Here is a 13,444-nt window from a genome sequence, read left to right as displayed (position 1 = left end):
ACATATTTCTGGATCTTGTAACACATGAATTTGGTGTGGTACACAGCTGGTAGCTGGTGAAAGTTAATCATGCTATAGTGAGAGGGGTGATGAAAACACATGTTGGTATTTTTCACTCAAGTATTCTGAGGTGAAAAGGCATCCCTGAGAAGTTCACTTCATGCCAGGACCAGAGTAATTAGCAAAAACTGTGTATCTCATTTCTTCTGCCAAGGCAAGAGAATTTTAATCTCTTCCGTTAGTAAAACTGGGTGTCAAGACGACATCAAGTTACCTTGTTAACGAATCAGGGCAAACCAAGACTTCCCTATTTTTTAACGTCATAGTTTTTCTCTTTTCTGTGACCCCAGGAAGCACCCTGGAAAAATGATAGGCAGTTCCTCAAGATACACATTGCATAGCTATGATGAACTTCCTCGTGTCCTGAATAATGTCTTTCACTTTTGCAAGAGCAGTATTTAAGTAATGTGTCAGAATTGGTTTCCATTTAAGTGTCACATGCCAGGTCTTCTAAAATGAACTCATCTGTGGTATCTACCAAAAGTAGTCACGTTTTCACATTTTCAAAGTTCAAGTATAGCTTCAGGCCTGATTGTGAAAATGAGGGCCCAGTTTCCAATTCAGTATTTTACATTCTCTACAAAAATATAAGATGCAATTAGGTACAATCAAGAAGTTCAATTTGAATTAATGTGTACCCAACCTAATTAGTTTCTTTTAGCTTAGGAAGTAGATCATCTCCAAAATAAACAACACGAACATCTAACCATGCTTGAGACTTCATTTGATGTCAGTTCTCTGTGTTAGTCAGTTTTCCACTGGTGTCACAAGCATATAAAATAAAACAATATGAGTGGAAGAGGGATTTATTTTGGTTCAAAGTTTCAAAGGTTTCAGAATGTGGTCACTTGACCTTCTTCTTCTGAGCCATGGAATATCACGATTGAAGTTCATAAAGGAAGAAGCTTCTTATGTCATATAGATAGGAATTGGGGAGAAGGAATAGGGCTGGCATCTTAATATCTCTTCATATGTGCACCTCCAATGTTCTAACTTCCTCCCTTGTCAAATGTTGCACCATGCCCCCAAAATGTCAAGCTGAAGACTGCTAACACATGAACTCTTGAATGACAGTCCAAATCCTCCAATGAGTGCTATCTACATACATTAGTACACTATTTAATGTTCACAAAGACTTAAGATTCACCACTATTTTCCATGCTGAACTCTAACCCTAACACAATCAAAACCAATGGGATCCTAAGAAGGGCCCCCCTCTAAAAACCAGTGGTGGAGACTCCCAGAACTGCATCACTTCCCAAATCAGGATGATTCAATAGCTCCCAGCTTCCTGAGCTTTCATTCTATATATTTCCCTGTATTTCCAATATGTATATGGAAATTAAAAATGTAGTACAGAGTAAATCAGTTGATATCAGGCTATCTACATTTTTATTTCATCTGTACTATATACTAGCCTGGACAGAATAGCATTCCTTTGTGCTCTGCGTGTTTTGGTAAATTCTGAGGTAGTTATTTTCTTTGTGCAAACCTTAATTAGATGATGTCACTTTCAAATTCACCCATTTCTCCTGTTCAGTAATTTTGCATGATTTCTCCTTGTTTAAGAAAAACTATATCCTACACTACATGTTTACTGTGTGATTAATACAGCTTCTATTTCACCAATGTCCCCTTGATCTCCTTGCTTCTTCACAGATGGCAGGCACTCTAAATTTTTATAAATAGACACGAATGCTTTTGCTCCAACCTTGCCCATTACTTTATCAATAGCCAAAAAGCTGATTTCACTTTACCTTTGAAGCCTCAGTTTAAGTGTGGATGCCTCTAAATTTCTCCTATGTGAACTCTGTCTAAGGAGTTTTTCTCCATCCCTGCCATTTCCATGGTATATACCAGAAATTGATATCAGGATTTTCTTTCCTAACTCCATTCATACTGTTTCCTCTCATTAAAACACACAGCACCAAGAACTACATCTATTATATTTACCATTATGTACTCAGTGCCAATCAACATAATTGATACATGAAAGTCAGAGTATTTTGGACAGAGTGAATTAACTCCAGTTTTCCAGTTATTCCTCCCTTCCAGAGGCTATTGAATAGAAAGGATATTACCAGTATTGCACTTCAGACACTCACCTTGCTGATGACATCATGTCATTTCTTTTATTGTACTTCTCTGTAGGTATCACTACTGTCCTGACCATGACTACTCTCAGCACCATAGCCCGGAAATCTCTGCCCAAGGTCTCCTATGTTACAGCAATGGATCTCTTCGTATCTGTTTGCTTCATCTTTGTGTTTTCTGCTTTGGTGGAGTATGGCACCCTGCACTATTTTGTCAGCAATCGGAAACCAAGCAAGGACAAAGACAAAAAGAAGAAAAACCCTGTATGTATCATTTCCCGTCAGGACAAATGAACTCTTTATGAGGAAGGATCATTGGGTTTGGTGTGGGTTTGGATTGGTTGACTTACCTGCACAGTGAGGCTCAGCACTTTGTATTCCATGATAAAAAGAAAGTAAGTGAGCTTTTGTCCAGAACATACAGGTTTATTTATGATCATTAGTTAGGTCACAGTTCCAAGATACTCTAAGTCAGACTCTTTATGCAAATACAGTTGTACATTGTCTTCAATATGGGAGGTTAAAGCAATGTTCAGGGATGCATTCATGTTTGAGTTATTATCCTACGCGTCATTGACTTTCATCTTTCTGCCCAGCTTACTATAACATTTTAAAATTACTATGTTTTTAATTAAAATGCACACCAAAGGTATTCCAAACATTAGGTTCTTGTATTAGTTTACCAGTCATACCAATTTGTAAATAACTTAGTGTGTATATGCACATGAGTAGGGGTGTGCATGTGTGTGTGTGTGTGTGTGTGTGTGTGTATGTCTCTACACACATATGCATTTTTCAACTAGAAGACTTCTACTCATTGTATACATATGTGTATCTTTTTTTTTTTTAAACTAAATGGCTTAATAGTCCATGGGCAAGTTACTTAGCCTTCCTGTCTTTGATTTCTGATATAAAATAAGATAGATATATTAAAAAATGTCAAATAAGGTTGGTGTGAAAAATAAATGTTATAGTGAAGATCAACAAACCAACAAAATATAAAAAAAAAATTACAAAAACGTCACATGAGGGTTCTAACTCGTGATGAATGGTAATGAAAGTTGACACTGATTGTTTGTACAGTTGACAACATGAATTTTTATTTTCAGTGACTGCTTGATTTGGAAACAGGTAATACGACTTCTGCTTGTGCTAAACCATGAAAGGAGAGAATGAGGCATAAGTATAAATAAGTAAAGGCATTACCTTTTTTCATGAGGATTGAGGACAGCATGTAGATTCCCACTTACCCACTTGAGCATAGTGTCTGGGTCACAGAAGCCCCACCTGAAATGGAAAGTTCATTTCCTTTTGGGAGGAAGACCAAGTTAATGGCCCTACCCTCCTGGATTGACACCCTGCCCTGGTTTTCTGCTCTGAGAGGTATGAGCAACATCACAGTGGCTACCTATCTGGCCGGGAACTGTGGGGTGACTAGAGAACTCTAGCTGGATCTGACTCATATCCTGATGCACCTCCAGAAATACTGAAGGTATTTTATGAATGACACATGTTTGTTTGAAAGTAAGATTTTGTGGAAGGTAAATAAGATAGCATCATTGTTACTGGTTAATGAAAACAGGAAATTTGCTTTCTTTTATTGTCCCAAATATTTATTGTACTGTGTGTGGTCCTTCCTTTCCCAGTCTGTTCTTATGTCTCTCCCTCTCCACTTTTTCCTATTCTTGTTTGAATTTTCTTGCTTTAAATTTTGTTTCTCTACTTAAGCCCTCTCCTTCATTTCCTAATCCATTTTCCCTCAAAGAAGATGGCTGTACAGATACTCATCTGTGATGAGAATGGGAGGCAGGCTTTTAGGCAAAGTCAGATGTCCTTTACAAAACTCCTCTGACTTTCCTTATCACTTCAGTGTGGAAATTGCTACAGAGACAGAAATAGTTGGATTCCTCAACCCAGGTTCATGGAATAGAAGAAGAAAAACTGAAGGCAGACAGGAAAAGAGACCAGAGAAAGCAAGAAAACGTAATTCCTGGACAATCTTATGCATTTTCTCCTTTGGAGCCAATTTGTCTATTTATCAAAACTACTAGCAGTCTAGATGGTGAAGGTCTAAGAAGCTGAAAATTTATTTCTTTATTTAATATGCCCTTCACTCCTCCTTGTCAGAACTCACGTACGAGCTCCTCTTTAATGACAATTACATAATTCATGTTATTTTTCTACAGGCAAAGTATTCACTAGGATGTATCCTTGCAACTGATCAGCACTGGCCTTTGTGGTCATGCACTTGTGGGTTAATTTGTTAAGGATTTGATCACCAATCAGAAAATGTCATTTTCTAACTTTAGATATGCAAATTATGCCAATCTCAGAGCCCACCTTCTATGTTTATGCTTTCAGTTCATTTTACTTACTGCGTTTTCAAAATGTATTTTTAATTTGTCTTATTTTGTTTCTCTTTCTCTTTTTTTCCTTTTTCTTCTTTTTATTAAAAAAAAATGCAATTCTCTTTTCTGTCTACAAATCCAAAGCTTCTTCGGATGTTTTCCTTCAAGGTATAATGTTTTGGAATGGAAATTTCACTGCATGCAACTGCTGAATTAACTATTAATGCTTTCCATGGTGCTTTATTTTTTTATGAGTAAACATTTAAGTAGTCTACTAAATGGTGACACACTCAAGGTGGAGAAAATTCTATAGATCTCTAGAACTGATTCATCAACTAGACACTATTTACACAAGTTTCAGCTCAAAACAAGGCCAATAGTAATCACAGTTAACAAGGCTTCTATAATGCCAAAGCACAAATGGGCTGTGTTTCCTCAGATGTAAATGATATACATTTCACTGTATATAATTTACACATATACTTCATATATATATATATATATTAAAAGTATACGTATATACTTTTAAAGCTAAAATTTAACTCTGTAAACACTAATTAAAATAAGGTGTTAAAAGATATTTTATGAACTTAATCTGTATGTACTTGAGAATTTTATAATAAGAAAATTGTTTTTACCAGACTTGAAGTTAAAAATCTCCTTCCTTGCCTGCCAGCGCGATCACTAGGCCTATTGGCTCTGTGAAATACAAAATGAGATTTTTATTCTCTCCAATAACTAATTTAGAAACTGTAGTTTATATTTATACACCCCAAAAGCTAAAACTAAGCCTTGAGTTTTGCTTTAATTGTATTATTGGTCAAACATTAAACATTAGATTACTATGTTGTTAATTGCAGTTCATCTTGCTAAAAAACTTGACAAGCAATGACAATCCTTTTGAATTCTCTATCTCATTTGATGTATGTAAACACTGATGACAGTTTTACGCTTGAAGTTGGTGAGTGTTAGACAAACTACATTGTCTTAATACATAAATTAAATCTTTGTGGTATAAAATCAATGAACTTCTGTATTTCTCCATGCGTATTAGCATTTGCTATTAAAATCATTTAGTATATTTATTCAATATGATGGGTTCCTATCTGCCTCTAAGTTAGCATGACATGCAATTTGATTTGAAAATCAATGCATTTTTATTTCTCTATTTTACTCACTTGCAGTACCATTAACCAGCTTCATGTAACCAGCTTCACATCTAATAATTAATAGAATGAGATTCCATGTAGTTTGATTTAAATACTTATACTTTGAGTTCTTTTGGTATTCAATATTCTTGCTGTAGCTATTAGCTTGATGATATTATTTCCAGCTGCACCGCTTAAGCTCAAAATCTGAAACCTGCAACTGTGCTATCTTTCTGAGTTCAATTTTATCATTGTAGATCACGATGTCATAAGCAATTCCCTGAGTACTCATTTTCAGATTCATCATCTCATTGGTGACATTGTGGAGAAACTGTACAATATACCTCCAGTGTTAACTAACTTGAATCTCTCTCCTTACCTACCTTGTCTCAGGCCCCAACCATTGATATCCGTCCCAGATCAGCAACCATCCAAATGAACAATGCCACACATCTTCAAGAAAGGGATGAAGAATATGGCTATGAGTGTCTGGATGGCAAGGACTGTGCCAGTTTCTTCTGTTGTTTTGAAGATTGCCGAACAGGAGCCTGGAGACACGGGCGGATACATATTCGCATTGCCAAAATGGACTCCTATGCTCGGATCTTCTTTCCCACCGCCTTCTGTTTGTTCAATCTGGTTTACTGGGTCTCCTATCTTTATCTGTGAGGAGGTATGGGTTTCGTTGATAGGGGTCTTATTCACTGAATCTCATGGAAAGAAAATGTCCTTCCTAAGTCTAATGAAATAATCCCCTATGTGGTCATTGAATTTGTTTCTCTGTCTCAACCTAGTAATATGTATAATGTCAACTTATCTGTGCCCAACTCTCCTTTGGTTATTGTAATTCCAACTTTGGTGTGCACTGTTTTTCAAACCTGCAAGGCAAAGTAAAGTTAGAACAAGGACTGTTGCACCAAGTATGATATCTTGGAGCAACAGCAATGAAAACAATGAAAGTGGTGAGTGTTCAAATTGGTGGAGTCGGTCTTTGATTCCCATATGGTTTAGTACAAAGGAGGCCGTGTGCTCTGCTCACTTGGGGTCAAGTTATGGTAAACTGGAACAAATTAGAATACCTCCCTCATTTGTGAAGAATCACAATAGAAAAGCCTAGAGTAGAATTCTATTAATAAGTTATTCCAAGGTAAGAAGAAAATTTCCTGCATATCCTATGTACAATGATGTAAATATTTCAGTAATGTAGAATGCTTCAAGTTTAATGCATGCATCTCTTTAGAGCCAAAATAAATGAGCTAAATGATCATCATACAGTATTGTCTTTTATTTTGTGTCTTTGGGCTGTAAAAGAATATATTAATATAATTACAAGGATTTGGGCTTGAAATTGGAGGGGGTTCACTGTCTTCTCCCTCATGCATGAAAATTCAGGTTGTAAAATTATATTAGTCTTGTACGACATTAAAATTTTGAGTAAAATTTAGGCTGATTGACAATTGACAGCTCTAAATATGCCCAGTTTCATCACTAGCATATAAAGTAAATGTATGTGCTTGCTGTTGTTTTGCCTTTCTTTGAGGATGTGAGTCCTTAATAGAACTCTTTCTCCATCTCAATATCTGCTTCTAGTGATGGCTAATGCCTTGTGGGCAGAGTCCTTATCATTTCTTCTTTGGGTTCTCAACATCTTACATTGTGCCTAGCACATAGTCAGTGCTCATTAAATATGGCTGAAAGCAACACATCCTCCTGTAGTCTGGTGAATATTGTTTTCTGACCCAGAACAAGTGACTCATCTTTTCACATTGCTTTCAGCAAGTGTTGCTTTATCTGTAGAAATAACCAGAGAATCTCAAGAACTGCAGCTCTTAAGCCCATCTTCAAGAATTTGTTTTAGGCAAAGTCTGTATTTGTTTTAAAATAATATCTACTTTCTACACCTATGTATGCAATTGATGACTTGAGCATAAGAATTTCTTGATTATTTATCCAGGTTTTTAAAAGAATCAATTTAATCTTTAAAAAATTTCTGCTTGTGCACCTATGAAAGTATGAGCAAAATTCATACCTGACTGGTAAACAGTATGTAGTGTTCTGTGCTTGGAAACAATGTACTGAAGGTTAAATTAAAAACTGAAACAACACCGAGTGACTTACATGGAGGATATTGAGCCTCTGAATGTAGGCTCATTTTGCTCCATAACAATTAAATAGAGTGATTGCCTGACTTCATACATGAGTTAGATTTTAATGTGATCATCCTGAATCCTCATTTTTTTTAAAAAATAAAACCATACAGTCAGTTCTTTTTTTAAGGAAAAACAATGATTTAAATCAAAGTTAAATCATAGTAAGTTTAACTTTATGATTTATGATGAAAAGACATTTAAAGAGAGTGTCTTTGTTAATATAAAACCACATGAAGTCATTATAATTAATCTGGATGAATCTTGAAAATATTCAGCTGCTGGTTTTGCAAACCTTTAATATACCAGTGCTTTAGTATTTAACCTCAAACAGATGTAAATAGATGGTTATTTTCTTGTTTTAAATTGTTAAAATAGTCAATGTTGACTCTTTGGGAGAGTTGTTGGCAAATTCCAATTGTGAGGAATCATGATATTATTGTCAGCTTGAAATGTATTCTGCAGTAGAGATACTGAGAAAAAAAATAAAGCTAACTTTCCAATGTGTGTATAACATTGGCAATATGGATATATATTATACATCATCCAATTCTTAATCATCAGCTGCTCCCTGTCTATGTATTTGCAAACCTTTTCACAAGAGAATTGCCTAACATATGGACTTTTCCAATAAAAATGCTGCATTCTAATCCATGGTGGCATCTTAGTTGTCTGTTTGGACTGTTTTCTTGTTTCTCTTTTGAGTTATCTCCTCTTTCCAATTTCATTTCCATAAATACAATTTCAATGAGCTTTACTTGTGAACTCTGTCTTCAGGATTCAGCAAGTGATTCTCTTCACTGAAAACAAAATTGAGATAAGCATTTCTGGGTAGAGTGGAGCAGGTAGACAGAGATATTAATGAAGTTGGTAAAGCTCGTCTCCTCCATGACAGGACTTCTCATGTAAAAAACTGTCCTCCACGTTGGGATTAAAGAGTCACTAGTATACTGCTTGATAAGGCAGCCTTTAGAAGCCTCTGTTTGATACAGTATAAATTAGACATAATAATGTCACCCCAATTAATGATATCTAATGGGGATGTCAAATGTTTATTCTCACTTCCAGTGTACCCATGTAGTTCAGTTATTCCTGCTCCAATCAAATCAGCCCTCTTCCAAGACAGAGATACCCTATTTGCCTTAAGGTGATGCTGTGTGGTGTGGTTCTTTTTAAGGGGGACTTGATATACAATTTTTTTTTTACTAAACTGTACATTGGGGGTGAGGAAGAAAACTGAGTGGGGAAAGCATCTGCCTTGAGCACCTGAATTCATAACCCTAGAATCCATGTAAAGACAGATGCAGTAACTTGCATGTCTCTTATCCCAGTGCTCCGATTGTGAGACAGAAGTTAGAGACAGAATACCTGGAAAGGTATGGACCAGTTAGTCTGGCAATTGCAATGGTAGTGAAAAGAGATTCTGTCTCAAAGAAAGTTGAACATGGGGACTGAAATGAAAGTGTGATCTCTGGCTTCGGCATGTGCACCTTCGTACATGTGTCGCTCCCCCACCCCTACACACAGGAATACACACATAGGAGCACACACACACACACACACACACACACACACACACACACACACACACACGAGAGAGAGAGAGAGAGAGAGAGAGAGAGAGAGAGATGAAATATGCGATGAAAATTCAAGTTTGTCAGAAAACAAAACAAAAATCAATCATAAACCAAAAAGTCTCAGGTAACCCCCAAAGAAAAAAAGTTCCAAATTTTAAAAGATAGCTTCCTGATGATCTGTGATTCAGTGACTGATAGTGTCCTATTTTCTCAGAGGTCTTTGAAATTCTCCTGAGAATGAAGTAATGGAAGCAGTCACTGACAGATCCCTGCCAGCTTCCTCTGCACATCATTGCCCTGCCCTGCTGTGTCTTCCTGGATCTGATTTAAACATCTGTTTCTCATGTTTGAGTCAGATCAGTTTTCATGGAGGTCTTCGCTGCTGTTTCCTCAATGCCTTATCTTCAGTGAAGGGCATATTCCTTTGTAAAGCTGGCATTTCTCTTTTGTCTCAGTGTGATCCTGACTACCAGCAGTAAACTTTGTGATAAAGGTCAAATTAAATTAACCATGTCATGTGGTCTGTGGGAATTATGTAAAAAAAAAAAAAAATAAAAGAAAGAATGAAAGAAAGGAGAGAGAGAGAGAGAGAGAGAGAGAGAGAGAGAGAGAGAGAGAGAGAGAGAGGAGTGCTGCCTCTATGCCCTGTCACTATGGATTTTTGTCAAAGGTGTAGAGGGTAGGGTAATGACCTATACCATGGCCACCTCAGGATTTTCAGTGAGCTACTGAAGATCACATGGCTTGCTCTTAACACTGTCTCTTAGTGTTTCTGAATTTGGAAGTAAAATTCTGGTGTATCTTTCTGTAAATCCATTCGGATCTGTCATGCTTGAATCTTCCTTTTATAAACCTTTCCTTGACTCTATTTATTACACAAATAGCAAATTTTTAGATTATTTAGTAATTGAGATTTTACATTTTGTTTATTCTCCACCATATATGATACTGTTCACCACTGAATATTTCTTATACTGCTTTCAGAATTCTCTTTCGAAGAGGAAGGAACTTGAAATCATCTAAAAAAAAATCCAAATCTAGAGCTGGCTTTGTCCCTAAGGCATGGGGCAAGGAATGCCTGTCTAAGAGTTCTCACAGCTATTCTCTGTAGAGTCTTCTACCATTACTGTAATGCAACTGTGCAGTGACTGGTCATTATGATTCTTTCAACAGCTACAGAGCATAAGGCAATTACATAATCAATTAAAGTTTCTTTTGTAATACTTTGGTTTATAAAAATGGAGAGTCAGAGGCTCCTGTTTCGTATTTCATGTGTACAAAGCTTGGCCCTGGTATTATATGTTATAACAGTTAGTTTATTTTTAATATGATTTCTTTATGTAGCCCAGGGTAGCCTTGAACTCTTGGCCCTTCAGTCTCAGTGTCTCAAGTGCTAGGATTACAGATATGTGACTCCCCATCTGTTCAGTGTTGTGAAATTCTCATGCCTCAGTTTCCTCATCTCAAAACATAGAGACAACATTGGCATATATCATATACTTTCATTATAAATAATAACTGAGCAAATGCTATACAATAAACCAATGTTAGCTTTCCTTGGCATAGAAATGAAATTTCAAAAGGAATATGTGTTAGAACCGTGTCTATATTGTTTATAATTAACAGTTATCATCTATAAGAATATTGTTTGATCATTAAAATGAGAAAGAAACAAATCATTGGTCCACTAATAGCAGAAGAATTTGCCTAAAGTACTCCTTTATTGATAAGACTAGTTTTGCATAGTTAAACGAGGGGGTTTGAGTCCTCCTCTTTCCAATAGGCTTTTATTCTACATTCCCTGCCATTTACTGGGAGCTGGTGTTATTGATTTCAACTGAACATTCTGAGTCTATCAAACTATATAATTTCCATGTAGCTACACTGGCCTATTTGTTATTTTACATCATGTGTCCTCTCAAAAGACTTCTCAAGAGACTTTTCCACTTCTGAATATTCTACTGGATCTAGAATACTCTTATGGGTTTACTAACATACAGTGAGATATTTCCTTTTATTTCTTCCACTATTTGATATGATTTAGAACGACCTAATCCTAATGTTTACTTCATCAAAGTACTGAACTTTCATCCAGCCCTTCTAGTAAACAAAATTTAAATGAACAATGCTGTAACAAGAATATGGCATGCATAATTCAGTCTTCATTTGCATCCTAAATCAGGGTGTTTATCTTTATGTCTACCTCCCTGTTATATAAATTTGCCTCATATTTTTTTCTGAACCTTGTGTGTATTGTGGCTCTGAGATGAACTCTTTTATCAAAGAAATCTTGGTTAAGCATCTATAAAGTGAATTCACCAGAAAGCTTTTAGTAAATTCATTACCACAAGCTTCATGGCAGGCATTGTGAGGTCAGGAAGAGAACAATTACAGGCATGCCTTGCCTTGAAACATCAAGAATGTGACAGAGGGAATAAATAGAAACACAAATAACCTTAATGGGACTATACACAGGAGTTGTAGTAGAAGAAGCCACTATTCTATCTGTGAGTAAATCCAGGAAAGCATTTGTTGTACAAAGGTCTGCTATATGTGAGACATTATCACCGATTTTAGAACTTCCTTTCTGATTACTAGTGAGAAGTTATAGAAAATTTACAAAATGTGAAGAAATGTAACTAATTCACCAGCTACAGGTAACCACTCCAAAGAACACATGTCTTTTTTCTCCTCTCCACATGCATTTAAACATATAGACTAAATAAACAGATGGGAAAATCTATGAAATCACAGATACAGATATGACTATCTATAAGTACTGGGGAAGATATTATGCATATCTGTATTTTTATACTATTTTACGTATATTGGAGAATTTATTAAGGCAATTCCACATAGTTAAAAGGGACATTTATTTTGGGGTAACTTACAATAGTAAAGGGATAGGTTACAGGATCTGGGAGAGGTGAAGTGCAGTCCAGCGGTGTTCTCTAGAGAACTCTGCTCGGTCTAGAACCAGCATCCAGGATCATCAGAAACCAAGAGAGCCGGCACATCTGGATCTTGGGTCTTAAGGGCTCCAGTCTCAGCCCTGCCTCAGGGGCAGGCCATAGGTAGCTGTGACAGTTACTGGGAGCCTCAATGGGGGTAGTACTTCCAGGTCAAAGCTGAACAGCTACCCATTACATGTATGAGTTTATATAAGAGATAGTTTCTGGATTTCTGTTGTTATTTTTCAGTTCTACCATGGGAAATTTGGCATATTTATTTGTTGCTGTAAGTGAATAATGCCACATGAAACACATTTGTCACACATTATATGTGCCTCCCATAGATTCTATTTAACAGAATGCACTTATGAACATGACTTTTGTTGAATAAAATGTATGATCATTTCTTAATTACAGACTGACAGAAAATAGATAATATGCTCCAATGGATATTAAGAAAATTAACGAAGGAATAACTTACTAAGCTGAAGCCTACCAATAAAGAGACAGTATGTTATTATGAGTCCAATTGTGGAAAGCCATTTTTATCTACAGTGATTGCCTAAAACTATTGTTTCAAATTACCTAAACTTAGTGACTTGGACAATTCAAGTGGTCATGTTTGATGGTTAGCAGTCTCATTGGCTAATGTGGAGATGTGTGCACAGGGCTGTGTTTCTTCTGGAAGCTCTCTTTCCTTTCTCTAGGACCTATAGCTTTCTCTGAAGCCAGAGAAAAAAAAGCACATCACACAAACATCACCTTTGTTTTATCCCTCAACCTGGCTTCATGGCTCCCACTTGGAAGAATCCTTGTAAATACACGAGCTCATGCTGAGAATCCAGAATAATTTCCTCTCTCCCAAATTCTTACTTGTGCTTAAAAACTGGAATTTTAGCAGACATAGTATCATATCTACTATTTTCAGAGATTAGAATGTCTACACTGTCACTCTTCTGTCCATCATAACACCCTAGTGATGAAAGATCAGGAGAAAGGAATACACACGTGTGCCAGTGAGATGACTCAGTGGGTAAAGTCTCCTGCTGCCAAACTTGACAACCTGAGTTCAAACCCCAGACCTACTTGATGGAAGGAGAAAACTAAATTGTGTAAGTTT

At 36.4% G+C, this 13,444-nt stretch overlaps 1 protein-coding gene across 4 annotated transcripts in view; it reads left to right on the top strand.

The window, feature by feature from the left end:
* The window catches only part of Gabrg2 (gamma-aminobutyric acid type A receptor subunit gamma2), an 87,389-nt gene extending 81,071 nt beyond the window's left edge, over window positions 1–6,318 (top strand). For 3 of the 4 annotated variants that reach the window (XM_059269254.1, XM_059269253.1, XM_059269252.1), the window contains 3 exons: window positions 2,212–2,417; window positions 4,646–4,669; window positions 6,043–6,318. In XM_059269254.1, coding sequence (XP_059125237.1) covers window positions 2,212–2,417; window positions 4,646–4,669; window positions 6,043–6,318 — 506 coding nt within the window. The remainder of the gene's footprint in view (window positions 1–2,211; window positions 2,418–4,645; window positions 4,670–6,042) is intronic. The other variant, XM_059269255.1, reaches the window with a different exon arrangement.
* The last annotated feature ends 7,126 nt before the right edge of the window (window positions 6,319–13,444 follow it).

The sequence above is a fragment of the Peromyscus eremicus genome, chromosome 8a (genome assembly GCF_949786415.1).
Source record: "Peromyscus eremicus chromosome 8a, PerEre_H2_v1, whole genome shotgun sequence".
Lineage (NCBI taxonomy): Eukaryota > Metazoa > Chordata > Mammalia > Rodentia > Cricetidae > Peromyscus > Peromyscus eremicus.
This window is presented reverse-complemented; position numbering and strand designations above follow the sequence as displayed.